This window comes from Caretta caretta, chromosome 4 (assembly GCF_965140235.1).
Source record: "Caretta caretta isolate rCarCar2 chromosome 4, rCarCar1.hap1, whole genome shotgun sequence".
In the NCBI taxonomy this organism is placed as follows: Eukaryota; Metazoa; Chordata; order Testudines; family Cheloniidae; genus Caretta; species Caretta caretta.
Window position 1 is genome coordinate 120,441,317 of NC_134209.1, and position 19,135 is coordinate 120,460,451.

The 19,135-nt window shown below is 38.1% G+C and overlaps 1 protein-coding gene across 9 annotated transcripts in view; it reads right to left on the reverse strand.

Annotated features, from left to right (window-relative positions):
• SLIT2 (slit guidance ligand 2) overlaps positions 1-19,135 on the reverse strand; it is a 422,385-nt gene that overhangs the window by 55,767 nt on the left and 347,483 nt on the right. For all 9 annotated transcript variants that reach the window (XM_075128007.1, XM_075128006.1, XM_048848731.2 and 6 more), the window contains 6 exons: positions 17,498-17,569; positions 17,208-17,279; positions 11,097-11,168; positions 8,402-8,565; positions 330-454; positions 99-196 (listed from right to left, as the gene is read on the reverse strand). In XM_075128007.1, the coding sequence (XP_074984108.1) occupies positions 99-196; positions 330-454; positions 8,402-8,565; positions 11,097-11,168; positions 17,208-17,279; positions 17,498-17,569 (603 nt within the window). The remainder of the gene's footprint in view (positions 1-98; positions 197-329; positions 455-8,401; positions 8,566-11,096; positions 11,169-17,207; positions 17,280-17,497; positions 17,570-19,135) is intronic.

Consider the following 19,135-nt stretch of genomic DNA (forward strand, 5'->3'; position numbering starts at 1 on the left):
GCCAAAGATTAACAGCCAAAAGATTTTAGTTTTCCTTAACAAGCAGTTCAATCTCAGTAGACTTTTCTTTTGTTTTTATTGATTTAAAAAACCCCTACCAAAATCCATCTTTTTCTCCTTCTTTTAAATGGCAAGTTCCACCATGCTGGCAAGGATTACTGATGCAGGCATGAATTGGAATATCACAGTCCTGGCCCTGCAGACAGAACGACAAGATAAAATAAAACAAAAAAGACTGGTGGAAGAGAGCCAAAAGAGACTTTTCATGAGTGGGGCAAATGATGAAGCTTACATTTTCTTCAACTCTCTTCTCACCACCCAGTACATACCTTGAAACCATATGGGCAGGTACATCTGTAGAAGTCAACAGGATCACTATTACAAGTGCCATCATTTTTACATGGATTTGATAAGCAGGGACTACATTTGGCAAGTATATTAACATCCACAGGCCCTTAAACGAAATACAAATTTGATAGTCAGAAACTAACATCTCTCATCATTTATTTATTTTTGACAATACACTTGTGTTAATTTGCTTATTTTCTACTTATCCTGGTATTTCGGCATATTCCATATGCAGGACTAGCCTTAACACTTTTTTTTTTAAATCAAGACTGAAAATATTTGGCCTTCATCCTTCATTTTCCAACAGTAAGGGAAAAAAAATCCACTGAACTATTTCCTCCTCCTCTCTCCTCAAGTCTAAAAATAAATAAATCATCTGTATCTACCATCCTCGCACCCTACTGTGTTCTGAAGAAAATGAACAACACAGTCACCATTCATTTGGCTCTGAAAACCAGAATGTCACAGTTTTCAGGCTTGTCCTTAGTGGTGTTACAGAAAACAGTGTTTTGTGCTGTTTTTCATTTTGATTTAAACCATATCAACTGTCCACCTGGAGGATCTATGGGCTAGCTCAGCAAGTGAAATTATCACCGGTTGCATGAGCACAGAGGTATCATGGGACTACAGTGCAGAGGTCGGTCATAGAATGATGTTACCACCTTAACCTCCATGAAGCCTCCAAGTGAACATCCCTCTATTCTAACCCTCCTCTACAGAAAGCCATGTCCTTGTGCAACTTGAGACTGTGGATACTCATGCATGTGGTGAGCCTACAAGCAATGTGACTGCACTGTCACCACATGCATACACCTACTGACTCAGATTGGGGCTGGTGTCCATGCTTCTGTTCACCTTCCCTGCAATACAGGTGAGCACTGTTTGTTAGTTTGTGTATTCAAGTCCTCACCCTAATTGATTGTGGCAACAGAATTGAGCAACTAATACTTATGAAGTCTGAGGTTTCGGAATGTAAATCAGCTGAGAACTTTGTTGTGTACTCCCTATAATATTAAAATACTTCACAGTTGCCCTTTTTGAATTTTTGGAGTGTCTGCAAAAATGTACCTTTTCTTGTAACTTTTTTTGTGTGGAAAAAATTTCATCTAAATCGGGCAGAAATTATTTAACCAATTAACTGGGAGCCCGAAAATTTCAGAACACATTTTCCCCATGGTTCATTTTCTAGTTATGAGTTGGGTAGACTGGATTTTTGTTACATGATTGAAGTCACATGCTATTTCTTCATGATGTCCAATTAGCAGAGCCTAACCCATGGTTTGTCTTTGTAGGCCCATGTGGGAGATGGGACCAAAAGAGAACAGAATGGCAACTGAGTCTGTCATTTATTAAGAATGCCTGATAAGTGTAGCCAATCATTGGCCCACTCTCCTCACTATCCAAGTTAACAACAGTAGGTAAAGAAGAGTCTGTCACAGAGTCTACGTGAGATGAGGAGGACTGCATGGGGATGGAGAGCCATAGGGGGCCCTCCATGTTTTGATGTTAATCTAAACTAAACATCAAAACTTTTGAGGTTCCTATGTTATTAAGTTTACATGTGGCTGTTCAAACCTAAGGCTGGTTTACTGCATTATTTTATGTGTTTTCCTATGGAGAGGTTGGATTACTGTGTGCTCTTGAACTGTAAATAGTTATTATGAAGCAGAGGTTTATAATGAGGAGTATTGTTTAATAAGCAGTTTTATAAATGGGCAAGCTGGTTCAGTGCTTGTATGTTTAGTTTTGCAATTGCAAAGTCGAGGCTTGCATTTATCTTATTTCCTTTGTAATCCTACACAAAGGGTAAAAAAAAATTAAAGCTGAAAATAAGAATATTGTGTTATTCTGAAAGTCACAAATAAGCAAAGGAAAGCTGAAAATTGTAAAATACTCTACATCTCAATCGGGTAGGAAGCCAAAAACACCTTGTCTTTTCCTATTTCTTTAGTCAGCTGAGGGACAGGTATATTCAGCTGCTTTGTTATAGGTAAAAAGTAATCTTTTCTTGCTTGGGTGTAGCAGCCTGAAAAAGAAACTTTTTTTTTTTTAAATTCTCTGAAACATCGATGGTGCCTTGCAAAAAAGAAGGCCAGTTGACATGTGACTGCTCCTTCCCAATATTATTTTACACAACTTTCATTTGCTAATCTTCAACCTGTTGCTATTTGCAATAAACATCCTGCATAAGTAACTTTCATTGAGTAATGCCATGGCTACACACTGAAACTATCAGGAAGAGACACTGGCTGGGGTCCAGGCCAGGAGAATTATTTAAATCTGCCTTTTGGTGCTGACCCTTCTGGCATGTGATATGGAAGCCTTCTATCCTTGGTGTAATGCAGGATTGGTTACCCAGATGCAGAGCTGAACACACATCTTTGTGGGTGCTCTTGGGCTATGTCAACATTAAAGGAAAATTTGGTGGGCAGAAAATCACCTAAAATGGAAAGAGACTTTTCATGTGAAAAAAAAAAAATCTAATATCAACAACAGCTTTGCCAGCGAATCAAAGACACTTCACAGATGACTTTGGGCATTAGGCTGGATAATTTTATCATTTAAAATAGTACACTGGAATAAAACATTTTATTTTGGGAGTTAAATAGGGAGGTTTTGTTATATTGAAGAAAATAATTATGGAAAGGAGCTGAAAAGCTATGCCATCATAAAGATATTGTAGAGTGTTCTAGCATAGAAGAAGCTGACAAAAGTTTACTTTCAAAACGGCTGGCATTGGTGTGCTTCTGTGTCAGAGCTTGTATGACAATGTAAAGAAATAAAAATGCACTAAGCTACAGTAAGGAGGTGGTGTTTATTACTGGTGACACAAACTGTATACGTATCACTGACCATTCTTGTGTCATCAACTTATTTCAAACAAGAAGTGTAAAACTAATTAAAGTTCCTGTTAAAGAGACAAACAACAGAGCTATGCAAGTTGAAACAAATGTCATAAAATTATCTTAAAAGTCCTGCCTGAATGAATGTCATAAGACTCAATGGTTAAATCAAGCAAATATGGAGAAAGTGGGATGTACTGAAAAAAAGCAATTGGTAACTTATGACACTGTGCTGTAACCCTTAATCTTTACTTCCTCATCTCTGCTGTATATCCACATATCGGACACACTCTCCTTTCCTGCTTATGTAACAAAATCTTACTGTCAAAAATTTTGGTTATCTTAAAATTTAAAAAAATAGTATCTATAATTTTGATTCTCCTCTGAAGTTCTTTGATCTAAAAATCTAAATGGAAATCCTGTGGGAAGAGGCTGTTTTGGGAGGTTTCTGGTAATCTGTAGTGTTGGATCAGAAATATCAAAACAGCAACAAAGGCCAGTAGTGTCACAGTGTAGGAAAAAGAAGAAATACCATTTTTTAATTATCTCAAGAAGTGTTTTGAGCTTTTGGTGAAATTTCTGTCAGCTCGTTTTATGTAAGTCAGTTTACCCTACCCTAATTAGACAGAATCCAACATTCTAATTTTCCTTGTATAATGTGAATTCAGCTCAAAGGATAGAAACGCCATGTGAGTAAAAAAAGTAAATAAAATCTCATTTACAAAAGGCCTATTACAAATCAAAGCCAGTTGTCACCTTTAACGCCACATCTAGAGAGCCTGCTCCTATTCCTGCTTATTCAATAGGAGCAGAAACAGATGCTACACTTTTTTTTCTTTTTTTTATATCTTCCTGTTCTCCTCCTTTATGCTGTTCTCAGTTTCCTCTCTTTACTGCTCTTTTCATTTTGGGTACATTTTCAAAAGTGCTTAACTGATTTAGGAGCCTAAGGACCTGTCTACACAGCAGGGCAATGCACTCTATGGGAGTCTGATTTCTAAAATACACTTTACTGTGTGTTAACTGTTCCATACAGACCATGCTGGTTTGAAACAGTATTATGTTAAAGCACACTGGAGAAACTTTGGTGAACACCAGCAGGATTTACACAGACCAATTAATTCACAACATATTAGTGTGCTTTATAAATCACACCCCCATAGAATGCATTACTCCACCATATGGACAAGCCCTAACTTACAATTTCAAAAGTGACTTGGACACGTAGAAGCCTAAGTCCCAATGAGACAGTAATTAAAGTTGTGCCTGATTTTGCGTTATAAATACTTATTTCTAACTGAAAATTTTGATTCACCTTTTTAAAGCTATCGGGTTACAAAAAAGGAAAAGTTTCAGATACTTTTAATTCAACTCTTGCTCAAAAAACATTGTTTTAAAAAATATTTTGTGCCCACATTAAACCTTAATGTAAACATAAGCTAACACTTTAGAGTCTCTCTGTGTGTAGAGATAAATGGAAATAAAACAAAGGTTAGTTAAGATAAATAATGTGAATGTCTTAGACAAGACCTACAGAGAAAGAAAGGATAGCTCTTTCTACACTCTGTTGCTTAGCTGACATGGTTTAAATAGTTCTCAGATGTTTGTTTACTTTGTAAACCCGTAACAGCAGTAAAGGGGTAGCTCTAGGACCCGATTCTTATTTGCACTATGCCCTTTCACACCCCTCTGCAAATGTAAAGGGGGCTTCATGTAAAGAAGAATCAGGCCCATAGGCTACTGCTCAGTATTGTACATTATATAAAAGTCCACAGCATGGGTATATATTTTACTTACCAAATAAATCTGTTAAATACCAAGGGGTTTTGTATAATGTAGAAAACGAGCATGTAAGATACATACAGTCTATATGACACTTTTTAAAGGAAAAATAATATAAACAAAACCAAAATTAGCTCACAGAGAAATGTGTTGGAAGAGGATACCAAGGTTATTTATATAGTGATATTGTACAACATATAACAAAGAATCACCCATAAACTCATCCAAGAAAAGAGCGGGGGAAAACAAACAGTAAACATGCATGTTTTAGGAAAGGAGTCTGCTTGAGATACATGTAGGGAAGGTCAGAAGGTCTAGTCTTAACCAGATTACCATTCAAGGGCTATTTACAACCTTACCTGGTGTGAGAAAACCACAAGGCCCTGGAATCTCTAGAAGCAGGGCATGGATTGTGAAAAGCCAAAAGTAAAAGATTGAGAGTCCGTTAGAGGTATGTATAAAAATAAAAACTAGAAAAAAATCCTAGGGAAAAAATAGACTAAGGAAAAATGTAATCAGGAGAGGTCCCTATAACTTCAAAAATAATTCACCAGCTTCCAAAGATTCATTTATGTGAATGTTTACCACTGAGAAGGGATTTTCACTGGAAGAGTTGTTTTCCATTGGATAGTAACGAGCTGTTACATAAGCCAACCTCAACAATACATTTTGCTTTCAATAGCAACCCAAATACTGATAAGAAGGAATTATCTGCAATTCTTGTTCTCTGAATACATACATTATAACAAATTACCATTCTTGGGTCTGTGCACCTACATGTGACCAAAGCAGAAACCCCGAACTCCCAAGTTCCAAATTCTTGGTTCCAGCAGGGACATCTTGTACAGCACACATGTTCCTCCCAATGTCCCTGCTGCCAGATGCATTCTATGCAGAAGGATAAATTACTTATGTATGAATGGAAAAAAACCCACACCCTGAATAATAAAGACAAAATGTGTTACAGGGCCTTCAACTCACTGCGGAGGGTGGTGATGACTGGTGATCTGTTATCATGTGTGTCTTCACAGAATGGCTGTTGCAGGCAAGTAATTCTTTCTTCTCTAAAGACACCCATCATAACAGATCCCCACTCCTGAGAGATAAAGCAGCTACAGAAAATTTCCTATGAATGGGGTGAAGAAAGAAAAAGCTGCAATAGGGAACAGAAGAAACACAAGCAAGATGCGTATACCTTGAACAGTAACACTAAAAGATGAGGAGTACTTGTGGCACCTTAGAGACTAACCAATTTATTTGAGCATGAGCTTTCGTGAGCGACAGCTCACTTCATCGGATGCAAAAAAAAAGATGAATAGATCTAGATATATAGAGTGAGTGTGTGAGAGAAGACACTCCATACATTTTAAAGTATTTCTATTTTAAGCAAAGATTATTAAAAAAACCTGACAAAATTAACTGTAAAAGGAGGGGAGAGAAAAAGATCCGCCCCCATACCCTATCCCTCTACACAAAGCCTGGAAAGAGTGTTTGTGGTACTAGTAGTACACCACATCTCATGTCCTGTCTAGTTATAAGCATGTCAGAAATAATGCTTAGCAAATGTGTATAGAGAAATCCAAGAGGATGGTTTCCAAATCTCCTAGTCAGACCTAGATGATTTGTTTGTGGCAGCAGATCTGTCTCATAAGGAACCAGCCTGGACATGACTTGAGAGCAACAGTCATGTCAGACTAGAACAATAGCCTAATGAATTAGTGTAAAACTCAACACAAACAGGTTAGATTTCTAATGGCTTTAATGTACTAAAAGCCTAGTTGACCTTCCGACACCCAACTGTGGAGAAGAGCCTCACTGAGGTGAGCATGCTGGAAAATGGAAAAAGAAAATCATCCTGATGATCAACTAAGGTAGAATTCTATAACTATTTTAGGAAAGGATGTAGGATGCATCTTAGGCACCACCATGTCTTTGAAGAATTTGCTAAAAGGTGAATCAGTCAATAGAGCTTGGAGCTCACTCAGTCTGTAAGCTTAAATCACTACCACAAGAAAATAGCCTTGCACGGAAAAACTGAGTTCACATTTATTAAGCATCTCAGGAGGAGTTATCAATTTAGGCAGGATCACTTTAATAATCCCATATTTCTTATTCCTTTTATTGGGTGATCCAAAGTATTTAACTTTAAGAATCTAGAGACAAGGGGGAGCAGCAAAAGTGCTCTACACATTTAAAAGGTTTAAGAAAAGAAAAGAGAAGAAAAGAAAAGAAAAGAAGTGGGGAAAGAAAGACCAATATGTAAAATAACACAAGTCCTGTTTCACATAAGGGCCAAGAATTAGGATAGCCTAACACCTTAGAGACCACAAACTTAGTCAGATTCATAAAAAAGACTGAACTGTTATCTGGATAACAACAACATCCAGAGTGATAATAGTTAATGTGAACAAAAGGAGTATCGGGGAGGAGATAAAACCTTAAAACAATCTCTTTACTCTAAACTATTAGGGAATAGGATAAGACCATCATGGAGGGAAACTACCCCACATTTCTGTGCTGTGAGGTTTCTTGCACCTCCCTCTGAAGCATCTGGTGCTGGCCACTGCTGGAGACAGGATACTGGGTCTAATCCAGTCTGGCAGTTTGTGCTGCATCATAGGAACTGCAAGGCTCACAAACCGAATAATCATGGAAATGTTTACAAGTTTTGCTGGAAATATTGAGAATGAAGCACCAGAGAGTAGTGAAACTATATTCTTTGATGAATAAGGTAAGAGTTATAACAGTGTTTGCAACAGGTAACAATGCAGTAGGCCCTATAGAAAGCGCATTTATCTTGAATTCAGCTGGATGTAACTGTTAACATTTTAATTTTTGTAATAAAGAAATTTGAGCACATTTTATTGTTTAAAATATTTTAAAAGAGTTTCTGAATTACTCAATTTATGAAGTGTCTTCTTTAACCGTCAAGGTTTTCCTAGCAGAGAGCACAAATGTTCTTACAACTCGCTTAGGAAGGAGCACACTGTTTTGTGGCTCATGGAGAGGATATATACAGTGTGTCACTTTATAACAGTAGTGTATCCAGGGTTCCCCACTGTGCTGCTATGAAATGAAGCTATGCCACTGATTTAAAGAAATAAGTCTGCCATGTGTCCAGCATTTCAACTGTGAACCAGAGAAGCTTCTTCTACAACTTTTGTCAGAAAGGAACTGGAAATTGGAACACTTACAAGAATTTATGCTGCATAGGTTGAGATGCTCTTTGTTGGAACCAATGGCTATAGAACTTTGAGTATGAGGAGTATCCACCTTGGTCCTGCCCATGACAAAGGACCCAACAGTAAAGGCGTTATAATGAATATCTTTAGAAAGTATCATTTCACAATTTCACATTTCACAATTCAACTATTCCACTGTAAAATTTCAAAATTGACTGCCACATCAGAAGAAACATAAAACAGTACCTTGGCAAGTAAATTTTTTAGATGGAGTTGTGAGAAGTAGTTTATCTGCCATTTCTCCAGGACCAGCACAACGTGCAATACCAGGTTCTTTGTATTCTGACTTTACCCAATCGGATAACCATTGCATGTTACAATCACAGTACAGAGGATTTGCTCCAATAGCACTGGGGGAAAAAAACATAACAGTCTTATGTGCTTGCTTTGTATAACAAAAACAAATCTATAATCAGCAGAAAACTCCTAAAAGCTAAATGCGCTACATGGATTACCTGGATCTTGGCTTTGAAACTAGGACTCAGCAACAAACTTTGCCAGAATGCTAGCCATTGTTCTCAGTTACATTAATATGGATTTTGGAGAACTGATGCTAATGAGATCAGTATCACCCTTTGTACTTAAATGGTCAATGTATTTGAGTTTAACAAAGAGCGTCTGAAGCTGTGGAAGAAATTTTGTAATGGGAAGTTAAGTTAGCCAGAGGATGAAATAAAACCCTTGCACTCCAGTGGCTCTTCAACTGGGGCTTAAGGCCACCCTGCAAAAAATGGGGGAAACCATTAAAAGAAATATACTTCCCTCTTCCAGTTCATGGCTGCATGCCCTGCATAAATCATTTGCTTTTACCTTTCTCCCCACAAAACTGCAATTTATTATTTTCTCTTTGGAGCTCTGCCAATGAATATAAACCCATGGTTACTGATCTCATCAGAGATCTCCTCTTCATGATTATGTAAGGAGATTCCCCGAGCAAGCTCAGTGCTTATGGCATTGATAGCAGTCAGTAGAGGCAGGCCTAAAAGACCTGCTCCTGGGGAAGGACAGAACTCTGCCACTAACAATCTGAAGTAATGCAACATTTTTAGCAAGTTCCATTGAATCATTATCCCCTCAGTGGGCCATATAGAAAGCGCATTTATCTTGAATTCAACTGGATGTAAATGTTAACATTTTAATTTTTGTAATAAAGAAATTTGAGCACATTTTATTGTTTAAAATATTTTAAAAGAGTTTCTGAATTACTCAATTTATGAAGTGTCATCTTTAACAGTCAAGGTTTTCCTAGCAGAGAGCACAAATGTTCTTACAACTCGCTTAGGCAGGAGCACACTCTTTTGTGGCTAATGGAGAGGATATATACAGTGTGTCACTTTATAACAGTAGTGTATCCAGGGTTCCCACTGTGCTGCTATGAAATGAAGCTATGCCACTGATTTAAAGAAATGAGTCCGCCACACGTCCAGCATTTCAATAGGCAGTCCTGGAAATGCCTTCGGTATTCCACTGCCCTTGAGACTGTTCCACATCCTGATCTCACACCACTAGGCCTTCTGAGAAAGTAAGAGGATCCCAGGAAAAATGATCAGAGCATGGCTCAAATACCATGAACAGAATGAAGATTGCAGAAATGCTTCTCATTCTGCCTGACCAAGCAGGAAGGACTTCTGTGATTTACCCTGCTGAACTTACTCACTTAGTCAGGCATGGGGAGCAGTAAAAAAAAAAAAAAAAAAAAAAATAGATCCAGTTCTATAGATGCTTTTATTCTCCTTACTCCCATGTTACACATACGAGAGGTACCCCCCCTCCTATTGTTCCAGAGAAAAAGAGGAAATGGTTCTCCACCTATGAGAGAGGGAAAATGCTCTCTGCCTTCTCAAGAGAAAGGTGATGCTTCCAGCTTCAGATTGAGGGAGAGAAATATCCCTTGTTAGAAAAAGAACAAGAGGAAGAATATGATAGAACTTTCTCCTACCTAGAACCCAGGGGAAAAACAGCTGGAGTGCATAAAGCAGTCACCTCTCCAAAAAAGCAGAGGTATGCTCTGTCTGCAGACACAGTGACATGATGCTATGTCACCACGAGATGGCACAAAAATGCCACCAGGTAGAGCTGAGATGAGGGGAATTACTCTACTTAAAAATCAAAATATAGGCAAGTCTAACATGATTGGCAATACAACAGGCAAACAACCTTTTTATGGGGGTGGGGGTAAGGAGAGGGTCAAATTTATTTGATCATACATGTTTTTAAAATGCTTCCAAAGAGCATGACCAAAGATACTTATAGCTGCCATCTTGGAATCATGGAAGGGGAAGAGAAAAACTCGGATGGTTAAAGTACAAGAGAAAGCAGCCACTTTGTCATTTTACTTTACATGTACACAAGAAATTCCTTTCACTCTTCTTTCATAACCTCCATCTCCTACTCCCTTTCCAGTTCCCCGTGCCAGTTTCATCTGTCTTCATGCACATGTGTCATCCTGATAGCAGCATTTGAATGAATTGTAAATAAGGATGAAACCAAAATTAATCAATACCCTTTCAAATTTCTGTGACATTCCCAGAGGCTGAATACGTCTGAGCACAAAGCTGGACCATTACTTGCTTACAGCAAAACAAAAACAGATGACTCCACATATAAAGACACTTAAAAACTGCATCTGCTCAGCAATGTCAAACTCAGGTATGTTTGTACACTTGTATGCAGGAATATACTCTCTCCTCTCTTGCAAGGATCAGATTCAGTATTTTCCTCTAAACTCCAACGGTTCCAATTCACTTTCGCTCTTTGTAGCACACAGAAAACTGAGCAAAATAGCCAGATGTTACTCTAGAAAAAAGTCTTTCCATGAAATGCTGATCCAGGCAGGAGGTCCACATACATGTAAGTAAAAAATATATGACTGAATACTCACAGATGTGATAATGCTGAAAGATCATTAAAAGCTCCTTCAGGAACAACAGAAATATCATTGCCATGTAAAGACCTAAGGAAAAGAAAATAACCAAAATAGGTATTTTTTTTGAGGAAGCACAAGTGAACTTGCCTTTTGTTATTTTTCAACAACTATAGATGCATGGACCTCAGCAGTTTAACTCTGCAGGCTTGTGATTTTACAAACTTGATTCAGTTTCACATTTAATTTCAGTTCCTGTGCATTTGAAGACTTCCCACCTGCCTGCCTCTCAGGTTTTTGTTCTGAATTAGGACTAAAAATTTAAACGGTTTTATTTTTTAATTAAAAAAATAAAACTTGCTCAAGATGCAGATCAACTATTAATACTGCAGTACTTAGTAGGTTCAGAGCAGGGAAAAGAAGAGAAAGTAATTCTTTTTAACTTTTCAGAAGCTCAACTAGAATTTCACTGATTGTGTTTGTGCTCTTCATTTGCTTTTTGCAACACACATGCCACAAAGGTTCATGAAAACCAATTGTGAATCTGTAACTGATATTAATATAATCATAAAATGAAATTCTTTATTGATGAAAAACACAGGGGTGGTTCAGTCATATCTGGGGCAGATCTACCCAAAAGGGTTCTCCCTTCCTATCTATATAAACTTTCATTCATGCATATAGCTACACATACCTAGGCTTATGATTAAAATCGTATGAGGTGTTTTTATAGTTGTGTAGGCTAAAGCATGGTGCGTTAATATGGCAACTGAGTACACTGGCCCTGAGTACTGAAATGCAGGGTAACGGGTGGACCTCCAATAACTGGCTCGTTTGACCTAACAGAGGTCAAAAGGAAGGAGCTGAGTCCAGATTTGGAAACTGCTGGTGTTCATATGGTGTAAAGGCACACCTCTGAAGCTACTATCTTGTTCTCTAGAATCTCAGCTTTCGTTAAGAAACAAAAACAAAGAAATCCCCAGTAAAACTCTGTTGTGATTGTGAAAAAATCCTCAAATGTGAATAATGTGATACAGAGATAAGAACAATAGCTGAAAGGTGTGAATTGCCCCATTCAGATCAGGTAGTGATAACTCAGAACCTAGTGATATTAATGATGACATTTAAATTACTTCATTCCTCATGTAAGGAAGAAGAGGGAGGACCACAGAACTGCACACTTTACTGTGAACAGCCTCTCATTTTAGTGCTAGAAGTGGGTTGCATTTGGCCTCCCCCCCCCCCCAGTTAAGGAGGAGCCAAACTTCAGGAACCTAGCAGATCCCTTTGGAATACCAAAGTCCCACATAGGAGAAGACAAACTCAAGGAGCCTAGTGGAGCTTAGAGAGCTTCTCAAATAATTTGAGCATGCATTCAATTTGCTGAGAGCAATGCCTCATTTTGGTGACTCACATGGGTAGGTCTCATTTTGTGTGCAGCGCTTGGAAGAATTTCATCATCTTCTCCTCTACACCCCCAATCTAATGTCTGGGTTGAGTTGCCTTCTTTGTGAATTAGTCACCATCTTTCCTAGGAAGCAGGTGTTGGCACTTGCAGGTAAGCCTAAAGCACTCTTACATGGCATAATGTCTTTCTACATAGCAGGCTGCTCTCGGTTGTGGTAGACTACGAAATAATATGATACAGGCTCTGTTAGGGCCTTCGACTAGAGTGAGTGAGTGACTGAGTGAATCTGGAATTAGAGCATGCTCCAGGTTAGAGCATCAAAAGGGGTAAAACTGGTGATAGCTTGGCTGGCTAACGCCTACCTCCTTTCACCACTGTCAGCACAGGTTGCCTTAACAAGTTATCCTGTTTATAGATTTAATAAAGTAGCTAGTACGTGAATAAACATCCAGTTATATCTCTCCATCCTCACTGTCCCTTCCCATTCACAGTATGTCCTTTACTGTTCACACAGGCAAGACAAAAGATGTTAGCCCAGCTGGGTTGGAGCAGTGATGGCCAGGGTTGCTATGAGGGTGGGTGCGCAGAGAGATTCTTTCAGGAGGAAAGGAAGTTAGGGACAAAATAGCTAAACAGGGGAGAGAGAAACAGATGGACTGGTTTGAAGTAGGGCCGTCAAGCGATTAAAAAAATTAATCGCAATTACTTGTGATTAATTGTACAATTAATCGTGCTGTTAGACAATAACAGAATACCATTTATTTAAATATTTTTGGACGTTTTCTACATTTTCAAATATATTGATTCCAATTACAACACAGAATACAAACTGCACAGTGCTCTTTATCATGAAAGTTGAACTTACAAATGTAGAATTATGTACAAAAAAACTGCATTCAAAAATAAAACAATGTAAAACTTTAGAGCCTACAAGTCCACTCAGTCCTACTTCTTGTTCAGCCAATCACTCAAACAAACAAGTCTGTTTACATTTGCAGGAGATAATGCTGCCTGCTTCTTGTTTACAATGTCTTCTGAAAGTGAGAACAGGCATTCGCATGGCACTGTTGTAGCCAGCATTACAAGATATTTACATGCCAGATACACTAAGGATTCACTTCAACCACCATTCCAGAGGACATGAGTCTATGCTGACGACGGCTTCTGTTTGATAACGATACAAAGCAGTGCGGACTGATGCACGTTCAGTTTCCTCATCTGAGATCGATTTTCTTTTTTGGTGGTTCGGGTTCTGTACTTTCTGCATCGGAGTGTTTTAAGACTTCTGAAAGCATGCTCCACACCTCATCCCTCTCAGATTTTGGAAAGCATTTTAGATTCTTAAACCTTGGGTCCAGTGCTGTAGCTATCTTTAGAAATCTCACATTGGTACCTTCTTTGCGTTTTGTCAAAACTGCAGTGAAAATATTCTTAAAATGAACAATATGTGCTGAGTCATCATCTGAGACTGCCATAACACGAAATATATAGCAGAATGCAGGTAAAACGGAGCAGAAGACATATAATTCTCCCCCAAGGAGTTCAGTCACAAATTTAATTAATGTATTATTTTTTTAATGAGCATCAGCAGCACGGAAGCATGTCCTCTGGAATGGTGGCCAAAGCATGAAGATGTTGGATCATATTAAAGAAGTTCTGTATTAAAATCACAAATGAGTTTGGTTCCCCATAGTTTAAATTCCAGGGTATTACTAATTAAGAGGCCTCTTGGTTTTTGGTACTGTTTCTCTCCCTCTATATGTGAAACTTGCAAGCTGCTAATTGTGTTAGTACATTCTAAGACAGAGTCTGTTCTCAAAGCAATTCACAGAGAGAGAGACTCAAAGCAATACTCTAACAACAGAAACAACACCCAGAGACTCCCCGCCCTTTTGTTGTATTAACAATTGTGATTAAAATAGAGATAGAGGATGTATGTGGATGGATGCTTGGTGTGGATAATAACTGAATGATCAGGGAGGTACCAGCCTAAGAATCCAGTGTCCATCGGCTGAAGAAGGCGTCAAGTGGAAATAACCAGAGGACCCCCAGAGGGCAGACTGGAATCCACCCAACAGCCTCAAGAATGGGAGAACCAAAGAACAAGATAACATCTAGCAGCATGGAGCCGTCAGGAATGTGCTATCTGCTGATTGATTCAGCAACAGCATGATGAAGCAATTCCCATAGACTGGCATAGGAAGAAATTCCTATAAAAATAGACTCTAAAAAGTGAGAACTTTGGGGTCTGATTCTGCAAACCAACTTCCAGGAGCATCAGATGAGCAACTGACAAGGCCCTGCTCCCTCCTCATGTCCAGGCCACCTGGCCAGTGACTTGGCATGAGCAACTCTAAGGCTGGTAACTATGATAACAACCTTGCAGAACCTATGTGTGTGTGTTTGTATGAATGAATGTATGAATAAATATGAGATTGAATGGAATGTTATAGCTATAACTAACTGCTTACTATGATTCTTTCGGTATTCACAATAAATGTGGTATTTTGCCTTTTTCCCTTTAATAAGATCCTGCTGGTTTTTATTTTATTGGTATAACAAAGGGGTATATAAATGTTTAGCATATCTGGCATGTAAATACCTTGCAACGCTGGTTCCAAAAGTGCCATGTGAATGCCTGTTCTTATTTTCAAGTGACATTGTAAATAAGAAGCAGGCAGCATTATCTCCAGTAAATGTAAACAAACTGGTTGGTCGTAGCGATTGTCTGAACAAGAAGTAGGTCTGAGTAGACTTGTGGGCTCTAAAGGTTTACATGGTTTTGTTTCTGAGTTATGTAACAAAAAAAATCTACTTTCATGATAAAGAGACTGCACTACAGTACTTGTATTAGCAGAATTGAAAAACTCTATTTCTTTCATTCATCATTTCTGCAGTGCAAATATTTGTAATAAAAATAATAATATAAAGTGAGCACTGTACATTTGGTATTGTGTGTTGTAATTAAAATCAATATATTTGAAAATGTAGAAAAACATCCAAAATATTTAATAAATTTCTATTGTTATTCTATTGTTTAACAGTGCAATTAAAACTGCAATTAATTGTGATTAATTTTTTTAATTGCAATTCATTTTTTTTTTGAGTTAATCACATGAGTTTACTGTGATTAATCGACAGCCCTAGTTTGGAACATAAGCTAGAGAGGAGGGTGGAAGGAGAAATCTCCTGGGAGAAGAGCAGCGACACTTTGTTTAGGGGAGAATAGGGGCACGGATACATTAGTTGAAGGAGGGGCAATAATGGGAGGGACAGGGAGGCTGAGGCACAGGGAATATAAATAAGGCCAGGATAACTGCGAGGTAAGAGTGGAAACAACAAATAGCAGGCAGCATGAAACAGGCAGGTAGGGGGGCATCAGCAACGGGGAAGGAGGCCATAATGGAAGGGGATCTTCCAGGAGAAGGTCCTGAAGGAAATCCCCAAGGAGGCAGTAGGAGCATCCAAGAGTAAAATCCTAGAAGTACCCCAGGTAAGGGCAGCAGAAGCAAGGAAAATGAACTTGTGGCTTGAAATATTCTCTATCCCAATGCCATTCCCTCATATCTGATAGAGACAGGCAGCTCCAAAAACTAGCAGTGCCTAGTGACATTCATGTCTAAAAGTTAAAGAAGTCCCAGAACTCTAACTACACATCCAAAGGCCCTGGTCATGTTCAGCTAGAAGTCAGGATGTGAACTGGGTATAGAATACCTGTGATGTTTCTGTGCCAGCAGGAAATTATCCATAAGCCAGAGGAATTCATTATCAGATGGTTAAACTGGATTTTTGGCTGCTTTGCACCACTGAAATGGTCAAAAAGATCAGCATCCAGAATCTGGCCATTGTACTTTGAGTCAACAAATAGGCTCAGCTTAGCTTTCTCACATTAGGAATGAGCATGTGCAGGACTCTCTGACCTGCTATGGTGGACCATACCAATATGGGCGCCATTCACAAGTTCTGCTGCTCTCAGAACCAGCCCTAAGAAAAATTCGTTCATAATAAGATGTATGCCTCTTTGTCAGAGATCAAAATTTAGTAATTCAGGTGACCAATCATACAGCTCAGATACTGAACAGCAAATACTTGAAAGAATACAGGCAGCTATCCACAGACTGAGATTTGTGTGCACCAAACATTTAAATAACTTCAAGCAACACAGAAATAAGATTAAAATAGCAGTCTGTTTGTTAAAAGAAACTGGGCTAAATCACAGAATATTTTATTCATCATCAGTTGTTCATCAAATTCTGAGTTGGAAAAGCACCCAAAGTTAAGTGAAAGAAAGTAAGCAATTTATTAAGGGAAAGCTAAAACACATTCAAAATCTAATGGCTAAAAAAAAAAAAAAGATACTTAGAATAATAACACCATATAGTTTGAGACTCCATTCCTATGTCACATACAAATAACATTTTTAGACATACACAACTGAATCTTACAAGCAAGAACGTGACATAAGAGACAAAGAAACAAGAAGTAGAACAGAAATGTGTACAATGCACAGTCTTTCTATGACCTATCACAGCACTTATTTATACTCACTGTACCACATTTTAATTATATAATAAAAATGCAGCAAATTAATATTTTGTGATTCTTTGTTCTTTATTTTTTCCTCAAGTACTTATTGGGGTTGAAGATTTATTAATTCCCTATGGGTTTCCAAGTCTGTTGTTACACAAAATAAGTTTTTTCAAAATAAAATAACTACTTACAGTAACCTAAGTGATTTCAACCCATCAAATGTCCGTGCAGGGATACACCTCAGACGGTTGTAACTAAGAATTCTGAAAGCATATAAAATAACATAAAACAAGTAAACAAACACACACATACAATGCAGAGCATGATTAAATGTACCTTTTGCATTCATAGCCAGTTAGCAAACAGTTATCTTACAGCCTCCAAATCAAGCAAGTTTTAATATTAATAGGTTGCCTTTTCTTTTCAAGACAATAAACACTGTAATGTTTTCATACATTCACTGTTATACATTTAAACTTACAAGGTGAGCAGCTGAGTCATGTTGCTGAAGCTCTGGTTAGAAAGAGTGCTGATTCTGTTGTTACTTAAATCTCTATAAAAAATAAATTCAGAAATTCAGTCCATAAAATGACTGCACAAATTCTGAAACACCATACTCTAGAACTGAAACAGAACATTATTTTTATTAGTAGGGGTAGTATTGTTATTAATATTGATATTTTAAAGAATGCCTTTTTATTGTGACATGCCACGTACAAGCCAAGCAAGAGCTTACATTGATAAATGAAAAGTGTTCTCATTTCAAAGGATAAAAGGCCAAGCAATTCAGTGTCCTGCATTCTTATACAATGCCAGCGTCCATCATGCTCCTTTACTAAGACTATATCTTACAGTGTTAAATGAAACTAGCAGGTGAACTGGGAATAGGGATGTAGGTAGATAATTTTAAGTGGGAATCTTTCTAGCTACCTCCCTAATGGAATATGAATAAGTATTACCTGACACCCTTGATCTGGAGGTTTCAAAGCATAGGTACAACTATTTTAAAGAAGGTTTTTTTCCCCCCAAAACTTGTTCCTGGGTTCCAATGCTCCTATAACATGTGAAATCTTGGGTCTACATGGGTGAAAGTTTTGAAGTCCTTGTGGCCGCTCCATATTCTAATGAATGAAGTCTTTTTTCTTAATTTAAATTTAAGGCAGCTGGCGTTTGGAGAAAGAATCTTTGAAGGGCACTGTGCTTGTTGGGGAAACTTTGGAAATGAATCATGCTGATGGAAGCTGTAGTTGTTTCTACTTTCTCCTACTGTTGTTCTACCTTCTCTTGGCTTTGCTCATCTTGGTTATTTCATTATTGTTCTTTAGAGTATTCTTTGGCATGAGCTTCTGAGGGGTCTTAATATTTTAGCTGTAATTGTCTAGCAGTATTATTGAATAAGCAATGGCAGAAATGGTGTGCAACAGGCTTCTTCATCAAAATTTGCCATTAGAAAACCTAAGACGACAAACCTATAACGTTTCCATCAACATGTCAGCCAAGTGCAGTTGAGCACAATCTATTTGTACCAGAAAGAGAAAAGAGAAGGAGGATGGTCCAGGAGTAGGGTATTGGCCTAGACACAGAAGACCCAGATTCAATTCCCTACTGTATGACCTTGGACTTGTCTACATGGTGGATTAATGCATTTATGGAGGTGTGATTTCTAAGGCACACTATCATGTTGCACATTAATTGGTCAGTGTTGACCCTGCTGCTGCATATTAGAGGTTAACATAGTAGTGTTTCAAACAGCACCACACTAAAGCGCACCAGCAGGATCTACCCTGTCAACTGTGTAGACATGCCTTCAGTCTCTTTGTGCCTCGATTTCCCCATATTTCAAATGGGGCTAAATAATTCTTCCCTACTTCACAGCAGTGTTGTGAGGATAAATAAAATAAAGACTGTGAGCAACTCCAATAATTCAGTAATGGGTCCCATATATGTTCATTACTCCATTTGTGTATTGTTTAATGCTGTACAGGAACTCTGTAACTCAGGAAGCAATGGAAACTTAAGCTGTAAGTCATGACGCTACTGGGATGATGATTGACCTGGGCACATTTATGGTCAGTTGACACAGTTATCCATTTCCTGCCTATGGAGGTCTAACACGGGT